Source organism: Chiloscyllium punctatum, chromosome 49, assembly GCF_047496795.1.
Source record: "Chiloscyllium punctatum isolate Juve2018m chromosome 49, sChiPun1.3, whole genome shotgun sequence".
NCBI lineage: Eukaryota > Metazoa > Chordata > Chondrichthyes > Orectolobiformes > Hemiscylliidae > Chiloscyllium > Chiloscyllium punctatum.
Genome location: NC_092787.1, coordinates 20,253,198 through 20,276,987, shown reverse-complemented (window position 1 = coordinate 20,276,987; position 23,790 = coordinate 20,253,198). Strand labels below are relative to the sequence as shown.

At 41.9% G+C, this 23,790-nt stretch overlaps 1 protein-coding gene across 2 annotated transcripts in view; it reads left to right on the top strand.

Moving 5' to 3' along the window:
- psmd5 (proteasome 26S subunit, non-ATPase 5) overlaps positions 1-23,419 on the top strand; it is a 34,154-nt gene extending 10,735 nt beyond the window's left edge. The window contains exons 2-11 of one of the 2 annotated variants that reach the window (XM_072565756.1): positions 2,481-2,625; positions 3,399-3,512; positions 4,723-4,851; positions 9,333-9,442; positions 10,861-11,003; positions 14,579-14,770; positions 17,095-17,204; positions 18,675-18,731; positions 21,260-21,400; positions 22,718-23,419. In XM_072565756.1, coding sequence (XP_072421857.1) covers positions 2,481-2,625; positions 3,399-3,512; positions 4,723-4,851; positions 9,333-9,442; positions 10,861-11,003; positions 14,579-14,770; positions 17,095-17,204; positions 18,675-18,731; positions 21,260-21,400; positions 22,718-22,972 — 1,396 coding nt within the window. In that variant the 3' untranslated portion in view covers positions 22,973-23,419. The remainder of the gene's footprint in view (positions 1-2,480; positions 2,626-3,398; positions 3,513-4,722; positions 4,852-9,332; positions 9,443-10,860; positions 11,004-14,578; positions 14,771-17,094; positions 17,205-18,674; positions 18,732-21,259; positions 21,401-22,717) is intronic. The other variant, XM_072565757.1, reaches the window with a different exon arrangement.
- The last annotated feature ends 371 nt before the right edge of the window (positions 23,420-23,790 follow it).

Genomic DNA, 23,790 nt, shown 5'->3' with positions numbered 1-23,790 from the left:
CCACCTGCACTCTGGTGTAAATCCCCTGGCTTGATTGTAATGGGAGAAAGGGCTTATGTCGGGCCATAAATTTGCAGGTTGTGTTTGATGGCCCACGGCACCTCGTATGCCTAGTCCTGGTTTACTAGATCGATTCAAAGTCTATCATATTTAGCACAGAGATAGTGCCCCACAAAACAATGGAGGGCATTTTCAGTATGAAGATGAGACTCTCTCGACAAGGACTATGCAGTGATCACTCTTACTCATGCTGTCATGGATAGATACATCTGCGACAGGCAGATTAGTGTGAATGAGATCAGTAGGTTCTGTTCGGTTCTACTGGTTCTTTACCACCTGCCACAGACTCAGTCGAGCAGTCCTTTTCTTTAGGACTCAGCCAACCCAATCAGTAGTGCTGCTGCTGAGCCACTCTTCATGGTGGACATTGACGTTTCCCCAACCACTGTCATCCTCTCTGTGAGTGGTGATCAACATGGAGGAGTCAATATTCATCAGCCACGCAGGTGGATGGGTAGTACATGGTAAGCAGCAGGAGGTTTTCTCTCTGTGTTGACATGAGATTCCATGGGATTTGGCGTCCATGTATGGACTCCCAACGCGATTTCTTCCTAACTTTTGTCCCACTGTGTGGCCATCTCCTGCTGGGTCTGTCCTGCTGCCTGGATAGACACACTCAGGGATGGTGAATGTTTAGTCTGGGGCATTGTGAGTAAGGCATGATTTCACAGAATCTCTTAAGTGTGGAAAGAAACCCCTCAAGCCATCAAGTCTGCACTGACCCTCCTACCCAGACCAAGCCCCTTAGCCATCCCTGTAACCTGTGAGGCAGCAGTGCTATCCATAGAGCCACCATGCCACCTACAGTATGAGTATGACTGAAGGTTTAAAGATGATTCCATGGATCTAACTCTTAGGCTGTTGCCTGAGTAGATTGTCAGGCAGCTCTCCCAATTTTGGTACTAGCCCCCAAGTATTAATGAGGAGAACTTGGCAGGGTCAACACAGTTAAGTTTGCTGTTGTTTCTGGTGTCTTAGATTTAGATTACTTACCGTGTGGAAACAGGCCCTACAGCCCAACAAGTCCACACTGACCCGTCGAAGCGCACCCACCCAGACCCATTCTCCTGTATTTACCCCTTCACCTAACACTACTGGCAATTTAGCATGGCCAATTCACCTAACCTGCACATTTTTGGACTGTGGGAGGAAACTGGAGCACCCGGAGGAAACCCACACAGATACTGGGAGAATGTGCAAACTCCACACAGTCATTCGCCTGAGGTGGGAACTGAACCCTGGTCTCTGGCACTGTGAGGCAGCAGTGCTAACCACTGTGCCACCATGACGCCCAGTTGATGTCAGGTAGCCTGTCCAGTTTCATTCCTTTTTTTTTGAGATCTCTCTGATTAGCTGTGCCTAGAGGTTTGTTTCTTCACTGGAGGTTTCATCCAACTCCTTGTTTGTTTCTCATTTACACCGTTGCTGTGTACTGCAGTTCCCTTCTGGTCACCTTTTTACATGGACTTCATTATGCAACTCTGGTCTTGCTTGTTTGATACACTTCAGTCCTGGCAGTAAAAAAATCAATAAACATCGACTACCTGTCACCGAGAACCCCTTTCCACACCTTGAAAAAGACGTCTGCTTTTGGAAGCTATCCAGTTACTCCAGATATTGATTGACTGCACATATTGTGGTTTTAAACTAAATCATTTTACTAATCACAAAGATAAACTTTCACCCGGTTTCAATTGCTCAGTGGCCTTTCGATAGAGCATTGACATTATTACATTGTCAAGCTCCATCAGATTGATTCTTTCTATACTGGTTTCTTGTATTCATCTTGTGATCTTTTTAAAATATCTCTCAATTACAATTTGTGGAACCTTCCTGTCCATAATTAGCAGTAATATCCGCATAACAGTAATTATACAACCTTTCAGGTCGTCTTACTATGAGCAGTACTGTATAAAGATCTTTATTCCTATTGCTGGTATCAGTTGGAGACTTCATTTGCTATAAATTTTAATCATTATATTTATTCTCTGAGTTTACAAGTTTCTACTCAATTGTAAATCATTTGTTTTTAATGAATGCAATGAGTTTAATTTATCACATTTTAATAATCTGTGCTGGGCATAAGAAACTCAGCAAGAAAACAGCTATATTTTGTTAAAGTCCAAATTGATAATAAGTTCCACTCAGGATTTAACCCACCATCCATTGTGTGACCTAATCCTAAATGATTCAAGCCATTCTTAATGTCTTCTGGCCATTCAGGAACAGACTGTAAACGCTTTCTTGTCACTACACCCAAATCCCAAGGGCAAAGGAAGATCAAAAATGATTCTACTGGGCAAACAATATTGTTACATTTTCCTAAGATTTGTGCTTTTTAACCAGTCAACTTTCCAAGTACTTTGTCTGTCGAGTACAATTTTTTATTTTATCAAAATCCAATTATCCTCTTTATTCAGGGAGCAGATTGATACATCTGTTGCGATTCTTGATCGACTTCTGCAAGCTTTGGATCCGGTCTACCTGGCTCAAAATTTCAGAGTGGAACTGCAAAAAGGACTTCAGCATTCAGATGATAACGTTAAAATCCTGGCAATGTCCCAAGTAAGGTGGAAATCTGATTTTCCTTTTTTGTTCTTACTGTTTTCGACTGCAACGACCCAAATCTGGTTATTGCCTGAGCTTTCAGCAACTTACACTTTGGGTCTTCATTGCTTTTTGTTTTCCATTTCATAAAATGTCTGGTGAAATTAAAGTCAATACGCACGCCCGCAAACAATGACTGAAGACTTTGAATATAATACAATATAAAACCATATTCGATGTTATTTTGGGCAAATTAGTTTAATTCAGTCTAAAGTGATTGTCATCATGCACTGAAATTAATGACAAAGGCAAACAGATCTCCACTACTTAATTCAGGGCAGTTACTTTTTTTTTCATATGTATTGAATTTTTCATGACATTCACCATGCAAACAAGCATTTGTGGAATTTATTTATTTGCTGGGCATTGGTGTTACTGGCTGGACTCAACAAGCCTGTGCTGCCTTTTACTCGACCTGAAAATACAAACATCTAGATGATTAGAGTTGATATGGGCCCCGCCCTCTATGAATGATAATGGATATGTGAATGTATTTTTGTTTTTAGTGTCATTCCTAACAGTTTAACAACAATGCCTTGAGCATTTTATGAAAATTTGCAGTTTGAAATGTGCTCAATGAAGAAGTCCACAAAGTCAGGGCAGTGTGCTATGGATGGCACAAACTAAATCTTTTTTTAATGTTGAGGCGAAACTGCATGTTTACAAAATGTCTCTCTTTTTCAGTTATAACATTGTTCCTATTGGTCTCTTTACACTGTTAACTTTTCCAGATTGGACGAATTGTTGAAAATACAGACGCGGTGCCAATAATTCTCAGCTCGCCCGAGTTGCTCAAAGAGATGATTCATAGCATTGGTGGAAAGAAAATATCTGTTGCAAAAGAGGTGAGATACAAGCCAAGTGATTACTGAGGTACTCTGAAAGCTCTTTGGTGTCCTGCATTTCACCACAAGGGGCAGTGTTGTCTGCTGGCATGTTATATTGACAGCCTATGTCAAAAATACATTTTTTTTTAACAAGACAAGCGTGTTACTAATTCTTTGGTGAAATCATGCAAATCTACAACATAGAAGGAAGTCATTTGGCCCATTTTGAGTCCTTATGGGGTATTTGTCAAAGTAAGTCCTGAATAAATCCAATACTGTATTGTCCTTCTGCACTCTGTAGTTTCCTATGCTAGTAAATGTTAACGCACTGCAAAAGTAATGATTTGGCCGAGACTGATGAAGGAGATTTGGTAGGCAAGTTGAGAATTAGGCGGTTGACATCTGGAAGTAAGCCCACTTGAGCATTTTGTTGCAGCTGAATTAAGAGACCTGGGGACATTTTCAACAAATATAGGATCAATGATTTATCTTCACTGGTCACATAGGAGACTAATCTTTCAAAGAATAATTCTGATTATCGCATTGCAAGTTGACTGGTGCCAGTTGCCTTGTAGATGCGTTTTTAATCAGTTTTTGTTTTATTTCCTGTTTCTGTTGGTAGGTAACCTTTGAATTTTGTATGATAACAAGAATGCTTCCATGGTGGACACTTGCCACTCCAATGACTTTCCTACCCTTGCTCTGCTATGTCTTTACTGATGCCAAGTCCCATTCACTCATCAGTCCTGCCCTCATGGACAGGACTCATGGCTCCTAGTCAAGCAAATTCTAGATTTTAAAATTCACTTCCTTGTTTTCAAGGCCTTTCAGTGCCCTATACCTCCCTAGCTTCAAGCTCTCCAGCCCCACAAACCTGAGGGACTTGCACTCATCTAACACTGAACCTCTGAGTACCCTCTATTTTGAGTGCTTGTCATTGGTGGAGCTCCAGAATTCCATCCTTAAACCTCCCCACCCCTTGTCAGACACTTTATGCAACCTAACTCTTTAACCATTTCTCCTCATATATGGATCCGTGTCCAACTTTGTTACATAATGCTCCAGTGGAAGTGCCTTCAAATAACCATTACGTTAAAGTTACTGTGTGAACACGCAAATATTTTTGGCATTATGTGCAGGCTTTTCTTGTCTTGGGTGATACTTTCTGCACCGATCAAGGGAGCAAAAGACAAAAGTAATAAATTTATTGATATTTCTTTCTCACCAGGCAATCAAATCCCTTTCAAGAGTTTCCCAGAGTAAAGCTGGACTTGATGCATTGTTTATGACCAATATGCTACAAGATTTGAAAGATGTCATGGCTACCAATGATGTGGTGCGATACAGGATCTATGAGGTATAGTGCATTTACTGGAATTGTGTACCTTGTGTATTCTCCTTCCGATAATATTCATCACCACCTATATATTATATATATATTTTTAAAAACAAAAAAGATATATTCTTTTGATTTTTTTCGCAACTAATTTTGTATCCTTCAGGTTATAGTTGGTGCCAATGTTTGTCTTTATTAAATAGCACGCGTCACTTATTACTTTTCATCATTCATTGGTCATTTGTCTCTCAATTCACTAGATGTGTACAGCTCCCTTTTTTAGATTGTCATATATCAACACTCTGTTAAGTAGATGCAAAAAAAAGTTTTATTTTTGTTTCTAACTGGAGTTAAAACATTTCCTGAATGCTGATAACATTGACTTTCCAACCTTGATAAGAGGACAGAGAGAGGACTTTATAGAGCTACCTTAAGAGATGTTCTCCGTTAACAAAAGCACTAGTGCAAGAATTCAAGTTTAGCTAAGAAAAGTTAAAATACAGAGAACAAAAAACCTCATTCTGAGGATAATGAATGTGAAACAGTTGGAGTGGAAATGGAGGGTTTCAAAAGTGATACTTCAAAATAAATTCACAGTCAAGATCAATGAAAGAAGCAGGATCGATGGATGGAAATGGTCTTGCTGCATATTTCTGTATATCACACCCTCATGTTTAAATACTGCAGAAGCTTTGCTCCTTCCTGTTTCTGTGTCCACCTATATTCTTCCAACTCTCTTATCTCCCACTTCCTCTGGTGCATCGTAAACTGTAGGCTGGAATTCTCTCTCATCACCCTCTCCTCTGAGACATAGCTCTTCATCTAAGTTTTTGGCCCCTGCATAATGCTCCTTGTTTGATTTAACATTGATTTTTGACTGATTTTGCTTCTATTGAGGGCCTTCAACATTTATTTCTAAATCTTGTAAGTCTAAGTTCTTGCAATAGTCAGAACAAGTAGGGACATTCTTTGTTTTGCACTTTCTACCTGTAACATTGTAAGCAACATAAAGAGGTGAATTTGGAACAATGCTTCAGTCTGAAGTGTGGCAGAATGTCAGAGGTTCCAACTAGTGCCTCACAACCTTTGGATTGACGTTAGGGAGCTTCTGCATTGGTTGGTGTCACAGATGCATACAGTTTAGTGGAGATAAAAGTACCTTTGCTTTCGTAATACCCCTTTTGTTGTGATATTGCATCTAAAATGATTCGAGTCTTCTGTTTGTCAAAGTTTTCTGTTCAATCTTGCAAAAGAAACTCTTGGTTATATTGCAGCTGTTCGCATGCAGATTTTTGGCGTTTTCCTTTTTTTTTAAGCTGTTCCATGGGATATGGATGTCCCTGACATCACTGTTTTTTTGTTGCAAGTCCCTAAGTGAACTGACAGATTTAGTCATAGCGATGTACAGCATGGAAACAGACCCTTCGGTCTAACCCGTCCATGCCGACCAGATGTCCCAACCCAATCTAGTTCCACCTAGGCCCATATCCCTCCAAACCCTTCCTATTCATATACCCATCCAGATATCTTTTACATGTTGCAACTGTTACTAGCCTCCACCACTCCCTCTGGCAGCTCATTCCACACATACACCACCCTCTGCGTGAAAAAGTTGCCCCTTAGATCTCTATTATATCTTTCCTCTCTCACCCTAAACTTATGCCCTCTAGTTCTGGACTCCCCCATCCAGGGAAAAGACCTTGTCTATTTACCTTATCCATGCCCCTCATGATTTTGTAAACCTCTATAAGGTCACCCCTCAGCATCCAACACTCCAGGGAAAACAGCCCCACCCTATTCAAACTCTCCCTATAGCTCAAAATTTCCAACCCTGGCAACATCCTTGTAAAAAATTTCTGAACCCTTTCAAGTTTCACAATATCCTTCCGATAGGAAGGAGGCCAGAATTGCATGCAATATTCCAACAGTGGCCAAACCAATGTCCTGTACAGCCACAACATGACCTCCCAACTCCTGTATTCAATACTTTGACCAATAAAGGAAAGCATCCCAAACGCCGCCTTCACTATCCTATCTACCCGCGGCTCCACTTTCAAGGAGCTATGCACCTGTACTCCAAGGTCTCTTTGTTCAGCAACATTCCCTAGGACCTTACCATGAAGTGTATAAGTCTTGCTAAGATCTGCTATCCCAAAATGCAGCACCCATTTAATTTATCTAAATTAAACTCCATCTGCCAGTTCTCAGCCCATTGGCCCATCTGATCAAGATTGCGTTCTAATCCGAGGTAACCTTCTTTGCCGTCCTCTACACCTCCAATTCTGGTGTCATCTACAAATTTACTAACTACACATCCAAATCATTTTATATAAATGACAAAAAGCAGTGGCCCCAGCACCAATCCTTGTGGCACTCCGTTGGTCATAGGCCTCCAGTCTGAAAAGCAACCCTCCCATCTCCTGGGGCTCCACACAAAGGCCACCTTGCTGATCTTTGAGGGGCCCTATTCTCTCCCTAGTTACCATTTTGTCCATAATGTATTTGTAAAAACCTTTTGGATTCTCCTTAACTCTGTTTTCCAAAGCTATCTCATGTCCCCTTTTTGCCCTTTTGGTTTCCCTCTTAAGTATACTCCTACTGCCTTCTAAGGATTCACTCGATCTATCCTGTCTATACCTGACGTATGCTTCCTTCTTTTTCATAACCAAACCCTCAATTTCTTTAGTCATCCAACATTCCCTACACCTGCCAAACTTTCCTTTAACCCTAACAGGGATATACTGTCTCTGGACTCTCGTTATCTCATTTCTGAAGGATTCCCATTTTCCAGCCATCCCTTTACCTGCGAACATCTGCCTCCAATCAGCTTTTGAAAGTTTTTTGCCTAATTCCATAAAAATTAGCCTTCCTAAAATTTGAACTACAACTTTTAGATCTGGTCTACCCTTTTCCATCACTATTTTAAAACTAATAGAATTATGGTCGCTGGCCCCAAAGTGCTCCCTCAGTCACCTGCCCTGCTATATTTCCCAGGAGTGGGTCAGGTTTTGCACCTTCTGTAGTAGGTACATCCATATACTGAATCAGAACATTTTCTCGTACACACTTAACAAATTCCTCTCCATCTAAACTGTTAATACTATGGCAGCCCCAATCTATGTTTGGAAACATTAAAATCCCCCACAATAACTGAAGTCTCCTTACAAATTTATTTCTCAATTTCCCACTGACTATTAGGGGTCTATAATACAATCCCAATAAGGTGATCCACCCTTTCCTATTTTTCAGTTCCATCTAAATAACTTCCCTGGATGATTTACCAGAATATCCTCCTTCAGTACAGCTGTAATGCTATCCCTTATCAAAATCCCCCTCCTCTCTTGCCACCCCCACCCCCCCACCCCCCCACCGTCTTTCTATCCTTCCTGTAGCATTTGTATCCTGGAACATTAAGCTGCCACTCCTCCTGTCCATCCGTAAGTCACATTTCTGTAATTGCTATGATATCCCAGTCTCATGTTCCTAACCATGTCCTGAGTTCATCTGCCTTCCCTGTTAGGCCCCTTACATTAAATTGCATTCATTTCAATGTATCAGTCCTATCTTGTTCTCTGCTTTGTCCCTGACTGAGTCGCTTCTTTTCTCAACTATACAAGTCTCAGATTGATCTCTTTCCTCACTATCTCCCTGGGTCTCCCCAACACCCCCAATCTTACTAGTTTAAATCCTTCTGAGCAGCTCTAATAAATCTCCCTGCCAGTGTATTAGTCCTCTTCAAATTCAGGTGCAATCCTTCCCCCTTGCACAAGTCACTTCTAACCCTGAAGAGATTCCAATGATCCAAAAATGTGAACCCTTCTCCCCTGCACCAGCTCCTCAGCCATGCATTAATCTGCTCTACCCTCTCATTTCTTTTCAGAGGGTAGTTAAGAATCCACCAAATTACTTTACTTTAGGTCTGGAGTCAAGACCCGGTAAAAATGTTTCCCTAGCGTCAGTAAACCAAATGGGTTTTCACAACAATTAATGACAGGTTTCATGATCACTAATACTAAGGTTAGTTTGCAGTTCCAGGTTTTGTATTCAATTTGGATTGCACCGGCTGCTGTTCCACCTACTCTCAGTCACCAATTTGTGCCACTTGTAATAAACTACAAGGAGTTGTGTTAGCTTTCCCTCTTTGCCTGTCCCTTTTGATCTAACTCTCAAACTGGGCTGCACTAAACCTTCACTGTATGCAGCTGTCATCAATAATGTGGGAGAATAGGCCAGTGAAACTGATGTGGAATCCCTGGTGTTCAGAGTTATTTAGTGGCACTGTGTTATATATATCGTTTACAGCTTCAGAGTATGACATCAGAGTCAATCAGCACATTATTGTATGCTAATCTGGAGGGAAAAAAGGCTGCATTATTTAATTTGTTGAATTGCTGCTAAGAAGTGCAACTTATTAATCTAAATCTATTGCCCTAAATAAATATGACTCTTCCACATCCTAGTTTGACAGCATCATTAAACTGCGTTGTGTTATTGCCTTGCAGCTAGTGGTGGAAATCTCATCCGTGTCGCCCGTCTCCTTGGATTATTGTGGCAACAGTGGTTTGATCACTCAGTTACTCTCTGAGCTCACAGGAGATGATGTTCTGATCAGGTGAGAATGTTCAAAAAATGATTTAATTTCAAGGAATTTTCACTTATTAACTCAGAGCTGTGGATGTTGGTATCTGTTACTTGGATGCATGGTTGGGCCATCTTTCTTGGTGGTATTGGGTCACTTTCTCATTCTGGGCCTGAGCTTTGAAGTGATGGAAATCTACCGTCTTTACCCGGCCTGGAGGATGTATGTCTGCAGATCCACAATTGGAAACAGAGTTAAAGCAGGGCTTCATGCCAAGTGGAAGAGGAAATGGCAGTGGTGAACGTGACTTTGGCTTGTTTTTCCACAGTTGTGCCTCCTACACTCATAGCAGCGCTGACAGGAAACTGAGAGAACAAATTCACCTGCTAACTGGCTGGAGTCCGATAACGCCATTGGACCAGTAATCAGGAATCGCAGGCTAATGCTGCAGGGACACAGGCTCAATTCCCATGGGAGTTAGTGAAATTTAAATCTGATTTAATAAATCTTAAATTAAAACTTGGCTCAGTAAAAGTGACCATTGATTGTCAAGCTTGATCACTGACATCCTTGAGAGAAGGAAGTCAGCTGTCCTTGCATAATCCAGCCTACGTGACTGCAGGCCCACAGTAATGTGATTTTTAACTATCCCTCTAAAACAGCTTAGTAAGCCACTTGATTCGAGGGCAGCAAATGCTGGTCTTGCTGGCGGTGTACACAGTCCGTAAGAGAATAAAGGAACAGAAATTGTTGCTGAGGAGAAATAGAACCATCCACCTGAAGGTTTTTCTGGCACCATGCAAACTCGCAACATGGAACTGTATCACCATTTTGTCATGAATAGGCAATCTCACTGCAAGGGTGGGAATGATGCATTGGTGCAGCGGGGGTTAATTTATGGCTCTGGCAAATGAGATACGCTATCGGGCCAAATTCATCATGTCTCTGACCTGGGAACTTGCACTTAGTACCCAAAATAGAAAAATATTTTCCTTAAATTGCGAATCTTCTTGCCTTTCTAAGATTTCCCTCCGCATTCTTTGCCCTCCCTTCACCAACCTCTGTGAAAAACATATGCAGTCTGTTGACCCATCACCCCATTCCCATTCCTCAATTTTGAAATTCTCACTTTTTATTTTCAGATCTCTCTATTGCCTCACCACTCCCTACTTCTGTAGCTTCTTCTAACAACACAACCTACCAAGTTCTTGACACTGCTCTAAATTGGGCCTCTTAACAATCCTCCGCTTTTGTCACTCTTCATGTGGCCTCACTTGCCTAGGCCATTTCTCTCTCTGTTAAAAAGGCTAATTGACCTACACCTAAGTCCTAAATTGCGACACAGCTCATGTGAATCACGTTTGGATGTTTAATTGAATAAAAGGCACTCTGTAAATAAATGTTGTCGTGCCTGATTCAAAGAATTAAGAGTCTTTTTGGTTCACTTTCAGAGCGACTGCTATAGAGATGGTTACCGGACTCGCTCAGAGTCAGCATGGACGACAATATCTTGCTCAACAAGGCATCATTGATAGAATCTCAAATATGATCATTGGTGCAGAGTCAGATCCTTTCTCTGGCTTTTATCTACCAAGTAAGTAAAGGGAATATTTTCTCTGTCAACCCAGTGATAAGGCCGATCAGGGATAGCGTAGTGAATTTGTGTGTGGAGTCTGAGGAGGTAGGGGAAGCCCTAAATGAGCTTTTTGCTTCTGTCTTTACGAAAGAAATGAACTTTGTAGTGAGTGAAACCTTTGAAGAGCAGGTGTGCATGCTGGAATAGATAGAGATAGAGGAAGCTGATGTGCTGAAAATTTTGTCAAACATTAAGATTGACAAGTCGCCAGGCCCAGACCAGATTTGTCCTCGGCTGCTTTGGGAAACGAGAAATGCAATTGCTTCGCCACTTGCGAAGATCTTTTCATCCTCGCTCTCCACTGGAGTCGTACCTGAAGACTGGAGAGAGGCAAATGTAATTCCTCTCTTCAAGAAAGGAAAGAGGGAAATCCCTGGCAATTACAGACCAGTAAGTCTCACGTCTGTCGTCTGCAAGGTGTTAGAAAGGATTCTGAGGGATAGGATTTATGACCATCTGGAAGAGCATGGCTTGATTAAATGCAGTCAACACGGCTTTGTGAGGGGCAGGTCATGCCTCCCAAACCTTATCGAGTTCTTTGAGGATGTGACTAGAAAAATTGATGAGGGTCGAGCTGTGGAATGTAGTGTATATGGACTTCAGCAAGGCATTTGATAAGGTTCTCCATGGTAGGCTCATTCAGAAGGTCAGGAGGAATGGGATACAGGGGAACTTAGCTGTCTGGATACAGAATTGGCTGGCCAACAGAAGTCAGCAAGTGGTAATAGAAGGAAAATATTCTGCCTGAAGTCTGTGGTGAGTGGTGTTCCACAGGGATCTGTCCTTGGGCCTCTACTGTTTGTAATTTTTGTTAATGACTTGGATGAGGGGATTAAAGGATGGGTCAGCAAGTTTGCAGACGACACAAAGGTTGGAGGTGTCGTTGACAGTATAGAGGGCTGTTATAGGCTGCAGCGGGACATTGACAGGATGCAGAGATGGGCTGAGAGGTGGCAGATGGAGTTCAACCTGGATAAATGCGAGGTGATGCATTTTGGAAGGTCGAATTTGAAAGCTGAGTACAGGATTAAGGATAGGATTCTTGGCAGTGTGGAGGAACAGAGGGATCTTGGTGTGCAGGTACATAGATCCCTTAAAATGGCCACCCAAGTGGACAGGGTTGTTAAGAAAGCATATGGTGTTTTGGCTTCATTAACAGGGTGATTGAGTTTAGAGTCGTGAGATCTTGTTTCAGCTCTATAAAACTTTGGTTAGACCGCATTTGGAATACTGCCTCCAGTTCTGGTCGCCCTATTATAGGAAAGATGTGGATGCTTTGGAGAGGGTTCAGAGGAGTTATGCCTGGACTGGAGGGCTTATCTTATGAAGAGAGGTTGACTGAGCTCGGACTTTTTTCATTGGAGAAAAGGAGGAGGAGAGCGGACCTAATTGAGGTATATAAGATAATGAGAGGCATAGATAGAGTCTAGCCAGAGACTATTTCCCAGGGCAGAAATGACTAACACAAGGGGTCAAAGTTTTAATCTGGTTGGAGGAAAGTATAGAGGGGATGTCAGAGGCAGGGTCTTTACACAGTTGAGAGCATGGAATGCGTTGCCAGCAGCAGTTGTGAAAGCAAGGTCATTGGGGACATTTAAGAGACTACTGGACATGCATATGGTCACAGAAATTTGAGGATGCATACATGAGGGTCAGTGGTCGGCACAACATCGTGGGCTGAAGGGCCTGTTCTGTGCGTTACTGTTCTATCTATCTTCTATCTATCTATTTGAGAGAAAAGTCCTTTAAAGCCTGTTTGAGGAGAGTTTTGATCACTAGTCTCCGTATTATCTACTTTGATTCAGAGATGACCTTCTTTTATTTTAGTTCTGAGTGCTTTGAGATGTTCTATTGTATTAAACACGCTATCCAAATACAGGTTGTTTTGTTGTCAGCATATTACTAGCTATGATTTAAAAGCTGCAACTCCATAGAATTCAGGTAACATCTTAAAGTTTGAACAAATTATTCACGTCACTGTTTTATTCAAAAGACTCTAGTTTAGATTAGATTAGATTAGATTCCCTACAATGTGGAAACAAGCCCTTTGATCCAACCAGTCTACACCGTCCCTCCAAAGAGTAACCCCCCAGACCCATTTCCCTCTGACTAATGCACCTAGCATTATGGGCAATTCAATGTGGCCAATTCACCTGACCTGCACATCTTTGGACTGTGGAGGAAACTGGAGCACCCGGAGGAAACCTGCACAGATACAGGGAGAATGTGCAAACTCCACACAGATAGTTGCCCGAGGCTGGAATCAAACCTGTGATCCTGGTGCTGAGGCAGCAGTGCTAACCACTGAGCCATGTGGCAAAGTTTAATGTATCTCCAAGCAGGACTCACTAGCCTATGAAGGGGGAGAATTAACCAGGATTCCTGTGACAGGAGTCTAAAGTTTCCTTTTGGCTGCAATCTGATATTTCCTCAAACAGCAAAACTAAACAAGGAACAGACAGACCATGCACAGATGGGATTGTCTGAAAAACCCATCTCATTCACTCCTACTCTTTATGGAAGGAAATTTGCCATGCTTACCTGGTCTGGCTTATTCATGACTCCAGATCCATAGCAATGTGGTTGCTCCCTAAATGCCCTCTGTAATGGCCGAGCAAATCCAAGCATCCTTAGGGAGGACAACAAGTGCTGGTTTTGCAAGTAACAAGCAATACTCCCCTTTTTAAGAGGTATGGTTGTACAGTAATCTGAAAGGGACGGTGCAGTGCAGCAGGTACACAGTACACAGCAAAGAGAATTAAGGGTGGCATTTTGGTTGCCCCTGATAGTACTTGTGTGTGTGTGTGTGTGTGTGTGTGTGTGTGTGTGTGTGTTGGTAGGTTCTGAGAAGAGAATGGGATTATTTCACCTGCAAGGAGCGGTAGATGTTAGGAGAATGTCCACCTGGCAGAAAATTCTAGAACTTGGAGATAGCACTGTTTCGGAATAAAGGGCCCTCCACTTAAGATGGACATGAGGAATTTCATCTGACATTCGCAGATCTTTGGCCTTGTTCCCCCTGGAAAGCAGTGACGCTGGTTCATTGAATATGTGTAAGACAAAGCTCGACGGGCTTTTGATTTGCAAGAGAGTCGCAGGTTCAGTGGGGGCTGGCAGAAATATAGATTTAGCTCAGATCAGCCATGATACCGCTGAATGATGGAGAGGGCTTGAGGGGCCAAATGGCCCACTCCTTGCAATTCATGTTGGTTTGTAAAATCAGCTTGTTGCTATTGATTTACTGTTTTACCACAGAGTCATTTAGAGCTGAGTTTCCACAGAGTGTGGATCAGTGACTTCAGGAAGAGAGGGAATCAGGGGGAATTCATTCCTTATGGTTTAGATTGGAATTCTTCTTGGCAACTTCCTGTAAAGGACATGTTGAGATTTGTGACTGGGAGTAATGGATGTATTAAATCCAGTCATGCTGTGTATTTGAACACCAGAATGTGCTCTCATGTGCAAGTATTTTGCATTGTCTTGTTGTACTGGTGTCTTGTTCGTTCCTTGCTCTAAGCTTGTTTTCCTTTTAGATTTAGTGAAATTCTTTGGAAATTTGGCAATGGTTGACAGTCCTCAACAGATCTGTGAGCGTTACCCTGCTTTTATTGCGAAGGTGTTTGAGATGATCGAAGGGCAGGAGCCAACCATGATTGGAGTTGGTCTGGATACCATCGGAATTCTTGGATCATGTGTTGAAGGAAAGCAAGTCCTGCATAAAACGGGTAAACTATGTTACTTCAGATCCCAGCTGAATGATTCATAACTGAGATGAATATTGTTTAATTTTTAAGTTGAGTGTAAGGTTCCATATTAGTCATTTTCCTAACTTAGCAAAATTCCAGTTATAGTTCACTTTTGTAATGCTGAAGTGCAGGTGCCGTGTAGCTATCCACTACACCTCCAATTTTGGTGCCATCTGCAAACTTACTAACTGTGCCTCTTGTGCTCACATGCAAATCATTTATATAAACGATGAAAAGTAGTGGACCCATCACTGATCGTTGTGGCACTCGACTGGTCACAGGCCTTCTGTCTGAAAAACATCCCTCCACCATCACCCTCTGTCCTCTACCTTTGAGCCAGTTCGGTATCCAAAGGGCTAGTTCCCCTTGTATTTGATGAGATCTAGCCTTGCTAACCACTCTCCCATGGGGAACCTTGTCGAACGCCTTACTGAAGTCCATATAGATCACATCTATCGCTCTGCCCTCATCAATCCTCTTTGTTACTTCTTCAAAAAAACTCAATCATGGTTGTGAGACATGATTTCCTATGCAGAAAGCCATATTGACTATCCCTTACCTGTGCATTTAATTGCTTCCAGCTCTGTCCCTTTGCTCTCCTCTCCTTGTCACTTTTCTTTGAAAATGCTGACTTACCCTGGAGTATGATGCAGATGTTGGTAGCTGTCTTCTGTTCCCTAATCTCAACTTGCATTCATTCCGGTGAATGCAGTCTGTGTATTTGAACAGGATATCAAAGTTAAATTTTCCTCATCCTTTTGCATCTGTGCTCGCACTTTTCGGTGAAGCCTCACAGGATGGTAAAAGAAAACACGACCTGACACCGAAGCCCAGGGGTTTCGATGGAAAAATAATTGCCTTGAAATGTCAACTGTTTCTCTGTGCAAATGCTGCCTGAACTCCTGAGTATTCCGAGCATTTTTTTTTAAAAAGGTTTTATTTTGGAAATGTGATCTATTGTTTCCCTCTGTTTCTCTACCTCTTTAAACAGCTGAGGGAAACTGCGTTGTGGTAAGATTAAAATCAGTTAACTCAGTGTTGGCTAATGATTCAAACTTGATCTTTTTTTTTAAACCTTTGCAACAAATGAGTTCCTGCTGAACATTTTTAAGTTTAACACTAATTACTTGTACATTTACCTTAATAACTGCATTCTGTGTACCGTACTTGAAGGCAGCATGTTGGGATTTTTTAATTCTTCTTTGGAAACAAGACACTGTTGCCAAGGTGGAATGGTGGGGATCAATTTTAAGAACAGTGCACTGTTTTGGGAGTCATAGTGTGGGACAATTTTGAGGTTCAGCTGGATCAGGAAGATGTTAACATATTATGGGTGTTTATCCGTTGTTGCCAGAAGGATCTCAGTGCATCTTGTAGATGGCAGTGATGGCTGAGCTGGTCCGCATGTTACAGGAATGGTTCGCTCTGGACTAGTTAAAGCAGTGCGTATAAATCTGAGTTGGCTGTCCAGTTCCTGCGAGAAAACAGTCTGAAAATTGCTCATGGTGAATATTGATTTGAGAACGGGCTCCAGGAACCAGGAGTTCATCTGAGGGCGTAAAATCCCCCCACCCCACCCCACTCCACCCCGGTGCGTCCTGAGACACAGAAGGTGTGGTCACTGAATCATAATCAGACTTGACAGGATCAACTGTAGCACCTTATTTGCTTTCCCTGATTAGTTAAGCATGCAGGAGATTGAATCCTGTTTTCTCCAGAGTTGTTATAAAGTTAAAGTATTTATCCAAGTATTCAAGTCCCCAATTTAATTTTCAGATTGACTCAGGCTAACAGAAAACATGGATCAGGTTTCTGTAGATAATAAGAACTGCTGTTCTTTTTTAAGGTGAACAACTGTGAACTGTTGACATAACTCTGAGTTAAAATTCTAACCTCCTCCTTAAAGTTATTCTATGCATAGATACCAAAAACATTGGTGTTATGGGTGGAATGGAAAAAAAAGAAGCAGCATTGAAAGCAGTTCAATGGCCCAGTTCACAAGGTTTCCTGTGATGGTCCTTTTGCTTGCTATGACCTTCATGGTGTGGTTCTGTTGTAGGCAAGTCATGCTTCTGGTTTGGAGTTAGTAAGCATGTATCCTGACAGACAGGCAAACTTGTATTTCTTCTCACAGAAACCTGTCTGCTACAGAGCTTTTTTGCATTTGAGCACTTGCCCACTCTACTTGTAGCTCAGTTTGGTTATAATATGACAAGACACGTCATTTCTTATTCCTCTGTTATCATACTAAAGTGCAGAATAGAAATTTTAAAGTCATTTGTTTTCCCAAATGTACTGTTTAGGTCGCAACTTCCAGGAGGTTCTGAGAAGACTGGGTTCCATCTCGTGCAATGCTTCCACTGACTTGAGGGTGCGCTGCCTCGATACAATTGCTTCTCTGCTCTCTCTGCCGGTAAGAGCCCAGGGAAAGCTTTCTCAGAAAAAATGAGAGGAAGTGCAAAAGATTCTGGATTTGATACTCCATTTTTAAAAATATCTGCTGTGGGGAGGGAAGGAACAACTTTTGAATTGACCCTCGTGGTCAAATAAAAGCGTGGCATTTATTCCCACCAACACCAACAAAAAGCACTTGTAGCTGTTTCAAAATGCATTAAGAATAAAATAGCAAAAATGAATTTCTCTGAGCATGTTTTCTGTATTTTTTTTCCTGAAGCAAGTCGCAGCAAGAATGGTCCACATCTGCCCTATAGAATAATACCATTTAATTTTTAGGAAAAATCATGTCCTTTTCAGAATTGCCCATTATTTAAATAAAAGTGCACTGAATTCCCATTGCCCCGCATGTTATGCAGGAAGGGGAGTTGATAGCGTTGTGGTTATATTACAGGCCTAGTAAGCCAAGGTCCCACACAAATTCAGGAATAATTGTGGTCCCTGTGGCACTCCACTAGTTACAGGTTGCCATCCTCGAAATGTCTCCTTTATCCCAAATCTCTGACTTATCATAGAATCCTTTACAGTGCTCCTAAGAGCATCCCACCCTATCCCCTGAACCAGGCATTTCTCACGGCTAATGCATCAAGCCAAAACATTGCTGGACACCACAGGGAATCTTACCATGGCCAACTTACACACCTTTGGGAGCAAACCAGAGCAGAAACCCACACAGATACAGGGACAAAATGCAAACTCCACACAGACAGTATCCCAAGACTTCTATTCGTTTGCCAGTCCTCTATACCTGCTAATATGCTGCTCAACAGCATGTCTCCCAGGCTCATAGTATTGTGTTTGATTCTTGGCTGCTGTTCAACCCACTTGAGTTAAGGGCATTTGGGTATCAGCAACTGATGCTAACCCATCCAGTGAAGCTTACATCCCAGCAACAAATAAAATGATAAGGGGGCCTTGTGTAGCCATGTATTGATCGTTCTCAGTCAAAGCCTGCTGCTGTACTGAGCCTTAAGTGTATTCATTATAAGCAGCCTAGATGCTTGCTTTATATGTGACATTTCACCTTCAGAGTAATGTGAAAGGTGAGTGGTATGTATGTGGTTGACATGACTGTCGATCTTAAGTCACAGTCAATTTGGTTATCTCTTTCAGTCAATCGAGCAACCAAGGCTGGGTATATGAATAGGAAGGGTCTGGAGGGATATGGGCCAGGTGCTGGCAGGTGGGACTAGATTGGGTTGGGATATCTGGTCGGCATGGACGAGTTGGACCGAAGGGTCTGTTTCCATGTTGTACATCTCTATGACTCTCTGACTCTATAAGTCACTTCTTCATTACCCACTCAGTAACTGAGAAGGAAGTGATATTGATTTTAAACTTTTAAAAACAGGAGAAAAGATACAGACTGGTTTGACAGTTCTGTCAAATTGGAAAGCAGTAAAATTGCATTTTTACAATCTAAAACCAGGACAGAGAGAAGAGGAGAGTGCAAGAGAGAGAAAATGGAGTGACTGGGCAACTGCAGGTAAAAGTCTTCTGTAAAGTGGTTTGTAGCGGTGTCTGAGCTCTGCAGTGATACAGTAGCTATCTCTGCTGTTTTGAGAAGTTTAATCACTAATATTATAAGTGATTTTCATTTGTAAACATATTGGAAACAAAGCCAGGAACTGAAGTGTCATCCATTCCAAAAAAAAACGGAGTGTTCACAAACTACTTTTCAAATTCCTATGATTTAGCTTTTACTGTCCGTGTGTTGAATTCTGATCTCCCAGGTGTTTATTAAAGTGTACCAGCCATCAGCTGTCTCCTGCTACCAACATCAATACAATGTGCTCCTTTTGTGCTGACTCCCTCCCCCAGACTGTATGTATTTCACATTAAATCCTTGTTGTGAATTATATTGGTCCATTATGATCCTAATAAATATTTATGAGGGATCCTTGGCTTCATAATCACAAATAAGCTCCACAAATAATGGGTGGCACGGTTCACAGTGGTTAGCACTGTTGCCTCAGCGCCAGAGACCCGGATTCAATTCCCGCCCCAGGCAACTATCTGTGTGGAGTTTGCACATTCTCCCAGTGTCTGTGTGGGTTTCCTCTGGGTGCTCCAGTTTCCTCCCACAGTCCAAAAATGTGCAGGTTAGGTGATTTGGCCGTGCTAAATTGCCCGTAGTGTTAGGTGAAGGGGTAAATGTAGGGGAATGGGTCTGGGTGGGTTGCTCTTCGGAGGGTCGGTGTTGACTTGTTGGGCTAAAGGGCCTGTTTCCACACTAAGTAATCTAATCTAATCAAGCTGGTTTGACTGGGCAGAATAAAAGTATCTCAATAAAGTTTCCAATAGCTTGTGAGCTTTGTAGAAAACCTTAGTCCCTGTTAACAATTGTTTCTTATAGCTTCCCAGGGAGAAATCCATTTCTAGTTCCTGTATTCTGGAGATCAGGTTGATCAGACTGGATCAAACTGACCTACTCCATGCCTGACTGAACATCCTTTGTGGAGTTACAGAGCTGGGAGTGGACATTTGAAGTCCAATGGATCATGTGTCTGCATGGCTCAGTGGTAAGCACTGCTGCTTCACAGCGCCAAGGACCTGGGTTCGAATCCAGCCTCTTGCAGACTGTTTGCACATTCTCCCCGTGTCTGCGTGGGTTTCCTCCCACAGCCCAAAGATGTGCAGGTTAGGGGGATTGGCCGTGCTGTAGTGTCTAGGGATGTGCAGGCTGGTTGGATTAGCCATGGGAAATAGAGTTACAGGGATAGGGTAGGGGGATGGGTCTGGAAGGGATGCAGTACAGAGGATAGGTGTGGACTTGGAGGGCTGAATGGCCTGCTTCCCCACACTGTAGGTGTTCTGTGATTCTCATGGAGTTGCACAATTACATATAACTTGAGGATTCTAACCAAAGAATTCTATAAGGATGTGTAATCAAAAAAAAAATCTTTTCGGTAATACACCAAATAACCATGTTTTAGTAAAGGCATGGGTGTTATCCTTGGCTTTTGGGTTAACTACCCGAAATGAGCTGGGACGACATAAGGTTCCTTTGGATCTTTCGGAAAGATATTGCTACATTGTGTGTCATTGAGTGAATTTCTCTGCGTCCACACTGTTTCCTTTCAGCTTTTGGACTTGTGGGCTGAAATATTTTGCAGGGTTACTCGGAAAGATCTGCCTTGCCTCTTCAATGTACTTAAAACCCCTGAATAATTGATTTAAATTTGTGCGGAAGCTGCTTTATCAATTCTGAATGTCTGTCTAGTACCTTATGCTGGGAGATGATTGCATTCTAGCATCTAGAATAAATCTGCGGTCAATTTACCTTTGACCTGTGTTGATGATCTCAGTTGCCTCTATGTGATATATTTGTATGAATAAAATTCACACAATATCTACAAAGCTGAGCCTGTACAAGCTGTCAGTCAGCAAAAGTGCATTCCAGAGCATGAGTTCCATCTTTAAGCAGTCTGGACTGTGGAAGAAGTCTGATTCACAGCCTTGACCTGCACAGTGGTAATGTCTGATACCGTGATGGGAGGTGGAGTTCCCTGAGAGCTCCAGGGCATCCCAACGCTTGGGTAAAATGAGAGGTTCTCAGCCTTGGTCGTTCAATTATAACACGATCCAGCTATAATGTGGTTTCATTTTCTTTACCCCAACATCCGCAATATATCAGATTTCCACAACATTTATACAATATAGTCTGTAAAGCTTATGATATTTGCAAGAGTTGAATGTAATTCTTGAGACTAAAGGGGTCTAAGAATATGGAGTGAAAACGGAAATGGGGTACTGATCATGTTGAATGGCAGATGCAGGCTTGAAGGGCGAAGTCGTCTACTCCTGTTTTGTGTTTCTAAGTCTTGCCTCATGGAATATCTCCATTTTAAAAATAAAAACCTGCTATAATCAATGGTATTCTCCTCTCTCTGATCTGTGAATTCCTTCCAAACATGCTCATGATTATCTCTACTGCTATAGTGTTATATATTCAGCCAAAGCCATTTGATCTTTCTTTTACACCTTTGTTTTACTTTGTCATCGGTTTCACAGAATGATCAGCAGACAGAGGACCTTCTAGCAATGACAGAGACCTGGTTCCACACTCTGCATAGCCACCCAATGGAAACATTCTGCAATATGAGCTCTCAGCCGTTCCCAGAAATTCATATTGGCGCATTGAAGATCTTCACTGTGAGTCTTTTATCGTTAGCTTGAAAAATCCAATTTCTTATTTATCATAAGTTTAGACATCCTGAATGTAAAATTCCATAAGGCATTACATATTTAGCTAAGCGATATCACTGGCTGATCCGGCTAAGTAAATATAGACATGTTTGTTTGTAAACACTTGTGTATTTCATTGCATGTTTGCAACTAGACCAACCATATGAATACCATGGCTGCAAAAGCATGTTGGAGACTGGGAATTCTGTGAGGAATAACTCCTTTTCTGATTCCCTAATGCCAGTATGCCACAAAGCATATGTCAGCAGGGTGATGAAATACTCTTCACTTGCCTAAATGAATGCAGCTCTAATACCATCCAGCACTAACCAGCCTGCTTGATTGGTGTTTCAACCATCAATCTAAATTCATTTCCGTTACCACCAATGCACCGTGCATACAGTGTGCACCATCTAGATGCACTGCAGTAACTCCTCAAGGCTCCTCCAATGGTGCCTAACAAACCTGTGACCTCTACCATCTCAAGGCAAGGGCAGTACAAGCATGGGAGCACCTTTTTCAAGCCACTCCCCATCCTGACTTGGGACTGTATTAATGTTCTTGTACAGTCACTGGGTTAAAATCCTGGAGCTGCCTTCCTCTAACAGCACTGTGGGACTACCCAAACCACAAACTGCGTCAGTTCATGAAGGCAGCTCCCTGTCACCTTTTTGAATTGAATTACGAAGTACTGGCCTCTCCAGTGAAGCTCATGTCCCAGACAAAGAATTTTTAAAAAGTGGAAGCTTTGGAATTACAAATCAAACGCCAGTGAAAATGCAGTCTTGAGCATGTAAACATAATTCTTTTGAAATGTTATGAAATCTGTTTTGCAGAGCACTTTATAAATGCTTGGTTGGTTTGAGATTTTTTTTTGTGCTGAGCTATTACTTTAAAATATTACAGCAATGTGTTTAAGGAAGTCTTGGGGTTTTATATATTCTGCTGCTGAATGGAACACTCACATTGTTTCTCACATTTAAAAGTTTATTTCAAAAGAAATGTATCAGTTCCTCCTGTATTCATTGAAGTTGAAGATATAATTTGAGCAACAGATTGAAGTGCATTGAGTTTTGTAATTGTCCCACACCCCTTTCTTTCAAATCATAATTTTGTAAATAAAACATCAAATGCAGGAAACACTCACCAGTTTGTTAGTATTTGTGGGGAGAGAGAGAGAACATGATTGAAAGGTAAAACATGATATTCCCTTCTTCTCAGCCTTCCCCTTTTATTTCTGTCTTTGTTACTACAATCTGTTAATTCTATCATTTCTGTTTATAGGCAATCGCTAGCCAGCCCTGGGGTCAGAGGCTGATGATCAGCACCCCAGGATTTGTGGAGTACATTGTCGACAGGTCAGCTGAACCTGACAAACCTTCAAAGGATGCCAAGTTCGAGTTGGTAAAAACGCTTGTGGATTCCAAGACAACAGCTGAAATCTTCGGGAACCAACATTACCTCCAACTCCGAGCTTACCTGCGGGAAGGCCCTTACTTTGTGAAAGCAATTGCAACTGTCGCGGTGGATGGAGAGTAGTCAACCAAACTTGATCATTAAAAACACTGTTAGCAGAGAAAAAAAAATAAGTCTTTAAATTAATTATTAACCCACTTTTGTATAGACTTGCCCTGAGGAGCTTGGCTTCAAATGAGCGTTTCAATCGAATGGAATTTTCGAGCTGGCTGATGACCTCATCATTTCCTGTTAGTTTCCAAGCTACATAAAGGATGGTACATAATGGAACTTAATCTGTTATAAAAGCCTGACACATTGAGATTTCAGGCCAGAATGGTATCTTTCTCTTGTAGGTTGTCCACATGACTCTCTCCAAATGGAAACCAGTTATTTAATGAAAAGTAGCTTTTAAAATTTGTAAAGTCTGCTGTTTGCAGGTTTTCATTCACAAAATTACTGGAAACCTTTCACAGCAGCTCCCACGTGTGCAGCAAGTTTCAATTAAAATGAGACTTTTGTAACCTGTGACTACCTGTCTCTCTTGTTTTTTAAGAGGATAGTGGAACGCACTGCATTAAAGTTTCCGTGTCTGGCTCGAATTTGTGTACTTCCTGCAGCCAGAGAAGCTGCAACTTCCAAGGCAAGTAAGTGCCAATCCTGTAGGAAATTGTCTTATTTTGGATTCGGGGGCGGGGTAAGTGAAACCAGACCAGGGGAAGTGTTTTAGGCCCGGTCTGACAGGGAATGGAGTGGGGTGGTCACTAAAAATAAGATCACTGGCCGGCAACCTGATATCCTGAGACCACCCATCTCCGGGTTCTTTACCCAGATGTGGACGAGAGAGGCTAGATTTTCCAGTCAGCCTTCAGGCACACAGCAGGCAGCCAGTTTCATTCCCT